Source organism: Podarcis gaigeae (genome assembly GCF_964106915.1).
Source record: "Podarcis gaigeae genome assembly, chromosome: 10".
NCBI classification, from domain to species: Eukaryota; Metazoa; Chordata; class Lepidosauria; order Squamata; family Lacertidae; genus Podarcis; species Podarcis gaigeae.
Window position 1 is genome coordinate 72,273,007 of NC_139686.1, and position 13,266 is coordinate 72,286,272.

At 40.5% G+C, this 13,266-nt stretch overlaps 1 protein-coding gene across 6 annotated transcripts in view; it reads right to left on the reverse strand.

Moving 5' to 3' along the window:
- The window catches only part of CACNA2D1 (calcium voltage-gated channel auxiliary subunit alpha2delta 1), a 399,180-nt gene that overhangs the window by 190,399 nt on the left and 195,515 nt on the right, over positions 1-13,266 (reverse strand). For all 6 annotated transcript variants that reach the window (XM_083701347.1, XM_083701346.1, XM_083701345.1 and 3 more), the window contains exon 5: positions 4,316-4,360. In XM_083701347.1, coding sequence (XP_083557473.1) covers positions 4,316-4,360 — 45 coding nt within the window. The remainder of the gene's footprint in view (positions 1-4,315; positions 4,361-13,266) is intronic.

Sequence of the window (13,266 nt, forward strand, 5' to 3'; positions counted from 1 at the left end):
GCCACCTAGAGATAAAGCACAAAATAATGAGGCCATGCGCATACAAATCTGCACACTCACTATTAATCCGGCACTGGTGGGCCTGGATATTGTTATTTAAATATAAGGCAGGCTGTGTAGCTTATGCCCCACAGGATTTATGGCCTTCACAGAGCTAGTTAGCAGTTTGCCACAGGGCAGGGTTAGCTATTATTTAAAACAACTGGGGCCCTGCAACAAAACGTAGCAGTGTTTTCCCTGGTGTGATCTGAGCCTGTGGCTAAGGGGGGTGTAGTGGGTGTGTGAAAAACAGAAGACAGCAGTCAAGGCAGGAGTCCCTGCTCTATGCGTCAGTCTGTCTTCAGGGCAAGACTTATTCATTAATTTTTGAACGAGGGAAGTTAAACCCAGCCTGGCTGCAAGTCAATGGAGCAAGAGGATTCTGTGTGCATGTGGATTTGACCTAGGACAAAGTCAAATGATGGGTGTTGACAAATCACTTCTTCTCCATTACCAAGTGGATGCAACTTGCAAGCATCGTTTCTTTGGCATACTCCAAGTTCAGAGCAGAGATGGTGAGGAAAGTAAGTCCCGGCCACATTTACAGGCAAACCGTCCCAGTCTGCACTTTCTGAAACAACACAAGAACTAAAACACAGATAGCCTTTGAAATTCACACTTCACTGGATTTTGCAATGTAGCTCTCCAGTCAAGTAATGCATACCGAAGTGCACATACTTAGGTAAAGTGTGCACAAAACTGCATTATATTTGAGGAAATTTGTTTTGAACTATTGCGTGCATTGGGAAAAATTGTATACAAACGTATAACTGGATAGTTCATTTGGTAAAGCATGAGACTCTTAATCTCAGAATCGGAGGTGACAATAAACAGAGTAGAAGGAAAAGGGTTATGAAACAGGAGGCATAGAGGCACAGTAAACCAGGTAAGAGAGGATAGGCAATTTTGGGTAGCTAAAGAATGCTGCAACTTTTCTTGGGCAGCGTAGGGAGACTGAACACAGCAGGGCTGGCTCTTACATCTGCCAACGGAAGTAAATTATGCAGACAGCCATATGTCAAACAGACAAGAACATCCCTGGTGTTGAGAACACCAGTCAAGCATATTGTGCAGCATCAATATCTGCACATCAATGTGTTAGAAAACAAAGTATATATCTCCTATATGCTACACTATGGAGATGCTTTGCCTAAAAGCATAATTCTCAAATAATGAGACAGGACTGCCTGCAAGAGAGGGCTATTGGAAAACTTAAGAAGAGGGTTCAAAGGGAAGGATCCTGATTCAGGGACAGGCTTTCTCTTCCAAATCAATATCTAGGAAGGATGAATGCCACCTTATTAATTTCCAAACAGGGACTTGGGAAGAAAGAAGCTCAGAAAAAGGAGCTGCTTTGCTCTCAGGATAGTTAAGTGAGAGCAGAAACTTGTCATCCTACCCCAGGTCAGGGAGCACAGAGCCAACAGCCTGAAATATCGGACCTGGGCCTACTTAAGTCCTGTGTGCCCTGAGGGAAGGCAAAAGCAAAGGAGCTCAGGCCAAGGAGCTCAGGCCACCAGCTCCACTGCTAAAGGCCCTTGGCAGAAAGGAGGAGTATAAAGGCAACAAACAAACAAACAAACAAACACTTTCTGCACATTCATTTCATGATCAGATCATTACTATAGTGAAGGAGGAGAGTTGAAGGTACAGGAGAAGTCTAAGGGACACGCCTGAAAGAGCGGTTCTTTACAGGCTGAAAGGTGAGCGCGCACGCACACACACGCACACACACACATGTGGTCTGTCTATAAGAATCGGGGCAACATATAATATTTTAATCAGCCATAAAGGCCCTCACTTAAGAACAAGTTAGAAACATTTACTAAGAACAACAAAAGCAAAGCCACTTCCTAAACAAAACCAGGGCCTTGGCTATGCAAACATACCTGGGACAAACATGGAGCAGTGAGGGCGCCACCACAGAAAAGGCCTCACCGTAAGTTTTATTTCTGAGTGTGGAGGTGCTCTGAATGGAGTATCGCTTGAAGTCATCCACACCCAGAGGAGTTTAGGATTAAATAATGGCAAGGCTAGGCCTGCTTCTAGACAACTACAGCTGAACTTGTTTTCCTGATTCAGTCTAGCAGACAATTGTTATATAGTATTTATTTGGCTTCCTTAGTAAGCAGAGGTCAAAAGGCCAGGTCGTTCAGATGGAAAGTGCTGCCTCTGGGTTTGTTAAAAGTTTGAGATATCTCTGTTAGCATAAAGGCAGGAAGAGCAAACGAGATAAACCAAGCAGGATCTGCAGTAAGTCCATCAGACTTGAATATTATTGAATTTTCTTTTTTTTAAAAAAAACCAGAAACCTAGAGTACAGAAGAAACAACTCACAACAGCCCTAGGGTTTTAAATATTTCAGGCCCTGAAAAGCCACAGAGAGTTTAAAATAGTAATTTAATTGGCATTTCATTCCACACTATTGCTTGTAACACTATGTAATTTATTTATCGACCAGGTTTCTGCTTGCTGACTGACAGCTGCTCAGAAAGTAAAACACTAATGATGCTTGGTGGTGTTTTTGACCCTTTAGGTGTCAACAGTTAGGGTCCATTGCCACAGTTGCTAGAACAACACTACGGATTGGAGGCAAAATAGGCTCTCAAGCATCTCAGCCCTCAAGCTATGAGGAAGACGCTGCTATTTCTTGACACTCTGTTAATATATGTAAACCACAGTTTACCATTTGCTAGAGTAAAATAAATATTTGTTTTAAAAAGTCTACAGCTCCATGGTGGTTGTTTTTTGTTATCATACCCTTTCGAACAGCACCATCTCTTGGTACAGGAGCTAGGGCCTGGCCATCGTTGCTAGAGAAACAAAACCTAGGTGCAGGTCTACTTCGATTTTAATCAGTGTAGTCAAAAGTAATGCTGCTCTTCTCCCCACCTTTTTCCTGCCACACATTCCCCCCCACTCTCCAAATGAGTTAGGAGATTATTCAGTAGTACTGACAGATGTTGAAAGATGTTGCTGTTTGCCTACCAAGTTCCCACTCTGACACAATATATTTTAGTATTGTATCTCATTTGACTATTATAATGGCCTAAAGCTCAATGGAAGAGTTCCAAATTCAGTTATTGAAATCGCTAGTTAAAATAGTTCAAGCACCAGAGCTGGGAAAGACCTGTTAGTCTAACTGCATGGGGCTGAGCTCAGTGGACCATCAAAGGGTAGCTATCGATCTTCATTGCACTGATGTGGCGTTTCTGGTACACAATCTCAAGCCCACCGCTCATCCCTGGTGCAAGAGACCTAACTACTCTCTGCATTACTCATAATCAAAAAAACCTAACTAGATTCCTTGCTATGAGTGGACAGAATCCAATGGCTTGACAGTTAATCTGGGAAACAAACAGACAGGCCCATTACAAAAGAGAAATCTCACAAGGTAGTTTCTTCTATAACTCAAAGTTGAAAACTGCTGAACTAGAAGCAAAAAAGTTACTCAAATATTAATTAAATGGCTGACTATGGATACTTTTTAAATTCACCGTAAACGAATCCTATCTAAATTTCCATATTCCATTTATGCAACTCAGATACATTTGTCTGACAAGATCAATGTACTCTCTTTAATTATCTTACAGCAACAGTGTCAAGTGTAACAGTGAGGCCATCAATCGTAAATCACATTTTATTACTAGGTGCAAATGAAGCATGTTGATCTATCTGATTAATGCATTTAAAGAAACTCTGTATTAGTTTATAGATTGCACCTACAATGTTTATTTTAAAATAGCAAGCTGTGTTATTTGAAGTAGAAAACAACTTCCCCTTTCATCCAAGTATTGTCAGGATTTCAAAGTCAAATTCTAAACAGACTAATGGTTCAAACAAACAAAAGCACTGACCGTGCACTCATGGTAATTTACTGTCACATAGTTTTGGAAGATAAGCTGCTCCATTCGCCTCCTAAATAGGGCCATGGGATCACGTGCTCCCTCCCTCCCCATCTAACATGCCTAACCCAAGGCTACTGGACAGTCACTTGGGGGTGTAACATTTTAAGAGGACACATGCTCATAAACTCCAGTGTGTGTAGCCTTGAGCCGAACAACTGATATCCCAGATAGATAAAATCCAGAATCAACTGCACTACCTTGACCTACATGAGTTGGTACTTAAATAAGTGAAACTTTCAGCCATTTCCCCCCAATAAGGGAACCTAAATATGGGATGGATTGTGGGGAAAGAGAAACTATAGTGAAAATCTACTGCCTTTGGGGAACTTGAGGAAACATGTGCTTATATATTCATAAATGTTACTTACTTCATTCAGGTCATCCTTTGCATTGTAGTAGACAATATCATTAGTCTGTGTAGGAGGGAAAAAATGGAGTTAATTTTTGTTGAACCCTATAATACAAAAAAAGACACTACAAAGCCATTAACATTGAGGTTAATTCTGCATTTTCTGAACTTACAAAATATGACTGTTAATTTCCCCATTTAGTCTGGTCTTAAATACCAGCCATAGCATGCTGGTGTGATGACCCACAATGCAGGGATCTCACAGGGCACAGCGGAGGATTCTGATGAGAACATGTGTCAGGCTACTTTCTTGTTGGAGAACCACCAGTAGCCATTCAGGAGCCATTTGTCCCTGTTTTTAAGTCTTAAGGTTATGCATTATCAACAATGGATGCAATCCCAAGGCTAGGTCCACCAAGATGAGCAGGAATCGGACCAAGCAGATCTCTGGCTGGCTACACCAGCCTACCTATCTTGTACCAGCTCTGCCAGTGATACACCACCACATCTGCCCCATTCCAGTTTAGCTGAGACCCAGCCAACTGACCCCAGCAGATCTTAAGTTGGCAGAAGCCTTGAAAAAATAGGTGTTCTGGGGCATGGTATGGGCATGGCCAGGGAGAACATAGGCTGCATCCTAAACTCATTCTGCATGGTCATTTTCCCTGATAACCTGGCATAAATTAAACTGGCAAAAAAGGTTGTGTAACTCAAACTCTATTTTAAATTATCCCCCCCCCCCCCAGGCTTAAGCACAGGCTCAGGCACCAGCCTGAACAAAGTTTGGATCTGGCATACTTTATGCCACTTTAACTTAGGATGGCATAATTTACACAGGATTCCCCTATTTAGGAGTGTCCCCCTAAATATCTGGCACCTAATCCATTTTAGAAAAACAGCTTCAACCCAGAAGGCCAGCTCTTGGACTCAGGGCTCATTCACACTTCTGCTTGTACCATGGTTAAAAAGCACAGGTCTGAGCAGTTTGCCCCACAGCTTTCCATGGAAAACATGTTTTTACCACTGAATCAGAACAAAGAGCAAGCTACAGAAAGCCCATTTGCCATTTGGTCCGATTCTGCGGTCAACCACGGGTTTTGCCCAGGGAAATGCGGAAGGGCTAATAGCGGTGTGGATGAGTCCTAGGTACGGGCTGGCTGGAGAAGTTTGTTACCATTCTGTGCAGGTTGTCAGGTCTTATCAGAAGCAAAGTCTAGTCTATTAACCATTAACTCAGCTTGTAGTGAATTTCAACATAAACAGCTGAATACAACACAAAAAAAAGGATAATTTATAATCTACAAAGGGAGGGTTTCAGGGTTTTTTCAAGACCTCAAGAGAACACTATCAGTTATGCATCAATTTTAATGTGCTTTTCTTCAAACTCCACCTGCAATTATTACAATGGGTTTTATGTATGGTTTAAAGAACTGAAGTGTACTTTATATGATAAATCTAAATAGATCTAACAACACACATTTCTATCAGAACCCATTTCTCTCGCTCATTACTGCTGGCTTTATACCAAATCCAGAATGTTAAACATGAACTTACTGTTCGCCAATACAAGAGAAGAAATTCCTATCGCCATTAGACACCCAAGCTAATTGGCAGTGCATCGATCTCTCTCTGAAACCTGGTGGGCCATACTCAAAGAAGCAATTTACAACTTAGCATGTCGCTTTCAGGAAAGGATGATAGCAATCAAGTTCAAATTTCCTTTTACTCCTCTTAGGTTGTGCACTTCTTATATTGAACTGACACAATCTCATCAGGTGGTTCTGCTTAAAAACTTCAAGTTAAAAACCCCTCCCCTATCCCAAAAGACACTTGATTTTCTTTTGTCCCTGGTATAAATAGCAAATAGCTGGGGAAAGAATGTTTCTCTGCACCTTTATTTGAAAAAAATTATCTGTTATGACCCAAAAGCATTTCAAGAGTATCTGCCAGTGGCATTTTTGCTCTTGTAAAACTTAGAAGAGTTAAGATTACCTCCACTGTTGTTTAAATATAATAGGGAGAGATCACAACACAGCGATTTCCCTCAGTGAAGTGCTGGTACTCATATATTGTTAAAAGTGTCATGAGTGACAAAATTACTGCCATGGACAGCAAAAAAGAGGTGTCAGTACTCCATATTGGTGAGCACTGTCACACAAAAAACCTAGTCCTCACAGTCATCCTCTAACATGCACATGTGGCAAGGTATTTCTTTAACATGCTTAAATGTGCTATATAATGTTCACATATGAAGGTGATCATTTGAGGCTCATTCATTCAGATTAAGAAAAAGGCCTATCTAGTCCAGCATTGTCCTTCCTGCAGTGGCCAACCTAAGGGCTCTGAGAAGCCCACAATCAGAATATGATGGCATTTACCTCACAGGAAGCTGCCTTATAGATTAGGACAGTCTAGACAATCTAACCTAGTATTGTCTCTAGTCTGATTGGCAGCAGCTCATTGGGGTCTCAAGCAGAGGTACTCCACACCAGGGAGTGAGCCTGACAGCTTCTGCAAGTTTCGTGCTCATAAACTACATGGATTTTGGAATGTGACTCTTTGGCCACGTCTTAATTATGTGTGTCTCTCCCTCTTCCCATGCAGAACATGCTTTTCTTTCTGCAACATCTGCAATGGTAGTTTTTTACATTCTTAATGGGCAGAGGTTCCACATCTTTACCTCCAGGCTGAAGATTACACCAGGGTATCAAGATATGCGAGTGAGACAGATCAGTCTTCATCCAGTTGTGGGGACAGACAAGGTGGATGGCTGGGGGAATGAGGTGTTTCCAGACAACTTTGCAATAACGAAAGACAATTCACACATGAAGAGTGGGATGTTTTGTACGCTTAGATTTCTCATCTATTCCCATGACTTTATCAAATAATCTGAAGCAGAACAACAAACAAATGTAAAATTGGTTCCTATATGCCAAGTAAATACTGCTTTTATTAAGTCTCCTAAGATACTTCTCTTTAATACCTTTGACTCCACTTGGGTAATTCCGTGTGTAAATAAGGATGCTCTGTTTCTCTGTTTTTAAGATTGCTATAGCTCAGTGTTAACCTCACACTTGAAGAAGAAAAATAACCCTACCTTGCCAACTTTACTTTTTCTGATAAAGTTGTTAGAGGCACCTGACTTTACCCAAACTTCTCATTTCTTTAGCTATTTCCTACCCAAAGAAATGAGGAATTGTGAAAACTCTGTGAGATTCCCCCTCCTTTGAACAGCAGACCCTGTTTTAAGGTAAATCGCCGCAAACGGCACTGCTGGCATGGGGTGCCATACGTCCAGATTTTCCTGGACATCCCTCCTCCCCCGATTTCTGTCCAGACACTGCTTCTGACTGCTGTATTCCAGGTATGTCCAGGAAATTTTAGACATATGGCAACCCTGTAAAGCTCACTGGCCAATGACATTATCAACCCTACACAGGGGCATTGTGAATATTAAAAAGGATATAATTCAGCTGCTGCTGCCCAAGTTCTTTGGAAGAAACCTAAGACATTAATGTGATTAATAAATAAGTCTTGTACTGAAGTAGTTCACTCCAAATAATTTAAATCTTACTTTTAAAATCAGCTATATATTCCTGATTAGCAATTGCTTCAGCTTCATATTTATTTTATAACTGCAACTCTCTAAATGCTATAAAACTCAGCAAGACTAATTACTTGATGTACCCAGAAAATAATGAAAAGAGGAAACACATCAGAGCAAAGTAGAGGAAAGCCTTGAGTGTCACAAGACGATATGGCTCTGTTTTCAGGCTGCTTTGGTCATCAGAACAGCAACACAAATGCAGTCTTTTGACAGTTCTAACTACTAGAAATGATGTTTCATTTCCTCCTCCTTCAGTTCTCCCTTCAACGTAGCAGCTTGTAAGAGTAGCTGCAGTTAGAAAGTCATATAAGAAAGAGGCCAATATAGATGGCCGTGTGAATTGACTGGCTCTTGTCTCAAAATTCCCATGAAGAATTAAGGCCCCATCTTCACTGAGCTTTTAAAGTAGTATTATACCAATTTAAACAGTCATGACTTCCACCAAAGAACTGTGGAACTGTTCTTTGTTAGATGTGATGAAAGTTGTGAGGAGACCCCGATTCCCCTCTCAGAACTCCAGTTCCCAGAGACCCCTGGGAATAGAGGTTTATCGTTAAGCCACTATAAACTGTCAGTGCAAAACAGGTCCAACACTTGTCACCACTTGCAACAGACTACATAATTTTGGGGGTGGGGTGGGAACCATGACTGTTTAAAGTGACATGACACTGCTTTAAATGAGGATGGAGGTCTAAGTTTGAAGTGATAAGTATATTTGTGGGGAAATAACACCCACTGACTCTTTGTAGTTAGTTGTACTGACAGTGCATTTAGTTTGTCAGCCTTCTTTCAACTTTTATTGCATTTTTCTTCAGAGCATAATGCTGCATATTCTTCACTTGAAGGTTCCCCCCAGCCAGTTAGTTATAAAGGAAGATTTCGCTTGCAGCAATGAACTATTTTTAAACTGCCTACTGGTTCTGAGATTTTCTATTATTTGTTAGTTTGCTGTTTTCTATACAACTAGAAAAAAACATTTTCAATGCACTGCCATATACCAGAGATAGCCAACATGGTGTCCTTCAAATGCTTTAATCTGCACTTCACATCAGCCCCACCCAGCGTGAACAATGGTCTGGGATGGTGCTGTAATCCCACAACAGATGCCCTAGGGCAGTGTCACAGCAGCTGGTGACCACTGGCCCAGTGCTGGACCATAGGCTAAAGTTTGAGATGACCCAGGAGCCATGAGAAAAAAGCCAGAGCGCAAATCAGGAGGTGTATATACAGGGGGGGGGGGTAAGATTGCCTGACTTCTGGAGCAACCCAGAAGTCAGGACCAAATACCGGTAATAACCAGAGATACAGGAATAGGCCAGAGCTCAAGAAGACTTTGCTGTTTGAATAAGGCTCAGATGAAAACAGGAAGCATTTCGTACATCTTGGGTAGGCAAAGTCAGTTAAGTTTTAGTATGCGACTGTATGGTAAAGGGAGTATAGAAACAAACAAACAAACACCGAAACTCAGTTTAAAATAATGTAAGAATTGGATCTAAGCAAGGTCTGCATATTCCAATGTTCTTTTCAATAACAAGAGCACAAGGGGATCCACAGAGTATTGGTTTGTGATCTCCTGATGAACTGTGGTTCTATATTTTTAAAGCTATTTAATTAATTGTACAATGCCAGTAAAATATTTTTTTAAAAAAATAAGTGCACTTATTGGCCAAAACACTGAAAGGTGGAAGGCTACAACCAGCATTGTCTTTACTTCTTGACCTTATGCTTGCAGCTATAATGATGGGGAGCAACTGCTATTTTTAAAATGTTAGAACATGAGTTATAATAATAAACAAAATATCACAAACTCATATGAAGTTAGCATTCTCAGCCATAACTGAAATCTTAAGTCCAATGGCCAGAGATCTGGACAAATTCATACAACAAAGTTTTTGCCACTGTTTAATTTAAAGCATCACATCTCAGCCTTTGAATCTGCCAGTCTGCTTTTGTGTTCTCAGTGACAGATAGTTGTTTTAATATGCACAAGTAATATATGGAAAGCTTATTGTCATGTAATCAGATTGCTGAGGGGTGACTCTATCCAGCCTCTTTATCATGCAATGATGAGAATCCAGCTACTTTTTCTCTCCACCTCTCAATTAACCTTTGCCAAGGATTAATGTGTGTCAAAATGGTCACTGTCACAGCTAGCAGACGCAAAGCCCTGACTTGTGTTGTAATATCTACATGCTAAGCTGCCAAATGTTGTACTCTGGGCATGTTTTCATGTACTGGTGTCATGCAACAAGGCTTTATGCACTGCAAAATTCCACAGAACAGTGTATGAGGGCAGCTGTCAAAAGCTATACAGTTTTATAGCATCGGCATTTAAAATTCAATTGCAATGCCTAGGATGAGAACTGTCCACAAGAATGCAGTAAACTGTACATATGAAAGTAGTAAACAGCCATACATCAGGTCTGAGAAGTTATCTGTGTAGACTAGTATTGTCTAACTAGAAACAACTTTTTAGGGCATGAGGAAGTGGTCCTACATTGCCTATTATTTCATCTTCTTAAGTGTAGATGCTGGGGGTTTAATTCATGGGCTCTTTCGCTGAGCTATGGAATCTTCCCTTGTCAACTAACTGCACTTTGTAGACCTTGAAATGGTCTTAAAACATGGAATAATTTGGTTCATTAAGTTTGGACCACACCTGGATAGGAGGAGAAGTTCCATGTAAGCTATCATGGGGTACTTGAAACAAGGGCAAGCAACAATAAACAAACAATAGCTGTGTTCACATAGTCAAACCACCAAGCACAGGCTGCGCGGCTCCACTGTCCACAACTTTAGCAATACAGGTGAAGAAAAGCCTAAAGACTGTTCAAGTTTGCGTGCACCAGTACTTCATTTTCTGTATTTGATTACCAGTGGTAGATTTGTGATCTGCAAAGTCCTCTGTGCGCAGACATTATCCATTCATCTAAATAAATGTGATTATGTAAAAAAAAAAATAGAGCAAAATACCGTACATAAGAATCACTTCATTAATAGCATGGTTTTTGTTTGTTTTTTCCTATTACATTATTAAATGGAGACTTTTTGTTTCTAATTAATGATATATGTTTTTAATGTTTGATGTTTTATGCTTTTATATTTGTTGGAAGCCACCCAGAGTGGCTAGGGCAAGTCAGTCACATGGACAGGGTACAAATTATTATTATTATTATTATTATTATTATTATTATTATTAATTATTATTATTATTATTGCTGCTGCTGCTCCTGCTCCTACTACTACTACTACTACTATTATAAAGGTATTTTAGGAGCAAAATGAATGATACTTCAAAGATTGTCAGAAAATATTCACATATGTTACATGCTCTTGTGCTGTAGCAGAATGTAAATATTTCTGCAGCTAAACTGAATTAAAGGACAATACAGATTTAAACTTTTTTGTATTCTCCCCTTACCTTCCTTTTCCACTTAGCCTAATTAAGCTATTGTCTTAATTCCATCCACCATTTTTTAAAAAAATTGTTGAACCAAGCATCCCCTTCCATTAAAAAATGGTATATGTAAGAAAAACCCAACCCATTTATTTTACAAACAGACTTACATTTTGTGTAACTCAGACATACTGAAAGAAGCAATAAAGAACCAAACAGCAAGACTGTTCAGGGAAGCTGAGTCCTGATCTTTTCCACTGTGTAGATGTGGCCCTCAAGTAAACAATTATGAGCATGCTCAGAACAGATTATTGCCTCCTTTGCATAACAGAAAATAAGACTTGCTAATGTGGTTAGTTTGCCATCGTGGTGATGAGAGGCAGAGGAAACTGCACAGCCACAGCTTAGAGCCAGGAGCTCTCTTCACTAACCACAAGCTATAGCTCACCCTGCATCAGTTATCTACTACAGTAGATGACAAGAACCAAGAGTATTTGCCCCCCTTTGTAAAAATGGATAACCACAACCCTCGTAGCTTTACACCACTGAGGACAGACTTAATCAGTGCTATTTTTCTAGAAAATGAGATGCAGGAACTCACCATGAGTGCCTCTCTTGCTCTCTTATAGGTGCAATGGCGACCACCTGGGAGGTGCCGGAACAGAGTTTCAGTAAGTTCCAGCTGAAAAAAGCCCTAGACTTTAATTATCACTGCTCCCACCTGACACAATAACAGTATTAGGAAAACCTAGGCATGCTAGCTTGTGACAGGCTTGGGGGAAAATTCTTCTGTTAGAAAGCATTTCAAGAAAGGAATAAAACCATAAAGTAGCCTCTATAAAAGAATACCTTGAGCAAGGTAAACCTATTCATACAAATAGGTTTACCTGTATCTATTAACAAAAATGTGGGGGGACAACAAGGTGCACACAATAAACTAAGTACTATCAGCTTAGTGGGGAAGGCACATTATTTTCTTGTAAAGTGTAGGAAAATAATGTCATAAACCTGGCATTGCACTGCTGAATAAGCAGGCCTATCATTCATTTTTTAAAATCCTATGAAGATAGACCCTCTTTGAACTATCTTATTTTGCAGTGTCGTGGCTCCTAATGTGCCTTTGTAGACCGCCTACTTCATTAGATGTATCTAATTGCTTGGAATTTGGCTTAATTGACTGTCCTCTGTGAAAAAATGAACCCCAAGTACCCTTTCAATTAGCATCACCACATTGCCCCTCACATCTTCCACTTCAGAAAGAAAATGTGGTGATGGGGGAAATAATCCAAACACTATGTTTAATATCTAGCTAAATATGCTTCAGAAGTGTAACTTGCTTATTCAAGGCTCCTCCACACAAATACACCCTACAGTGTTTTATCATACTCCGAAGGGGTGTGTATGTGAGTGTTGTTGGTGTAATGTGAACAATGGGTTAAATTACAGTGTTGGGGCTCATGTCTTGAGTTAGCACATGTCCCACATCTGCATGTTCAGAGATAAGAGACCAGGTGTAATGGGTTACACTAGCAACACCAGCAAGGCCAAGTGTATGACTTCTGGAGTCGTTCCTGTTGGTTCAGGAATGTAGAGACAGGTATAATGGTCTCTTGGCTAGGGCATTGTTTTCATTATGCCTTGTCCTGTCCTGATGCTCTCCTGTTTCGCTGTCAGGGTCTTACTCTGATTCTGTGAGAGTTAAGGGGAAATGGTGTGGGTTTTACGCAGCAGCATTAGCTAGCATAGCGATGGTGTTTGTGGATCTGTACATATGTATCTTTACTTGAAAGATCAGAATAACTGTACACAGTAGATAGCAGTATTTAGCTGTTCTTCTGGGGCTCTGCATACTCTGATGATACATCACACTGAACTTCCAACTGACTTCCACAAGTCACCAACAAGTGTGTGTGTGTGTGTGTGTGTGTGTGTGTGTGTGTGTGTAAAAGAACATGTGACCAAATCT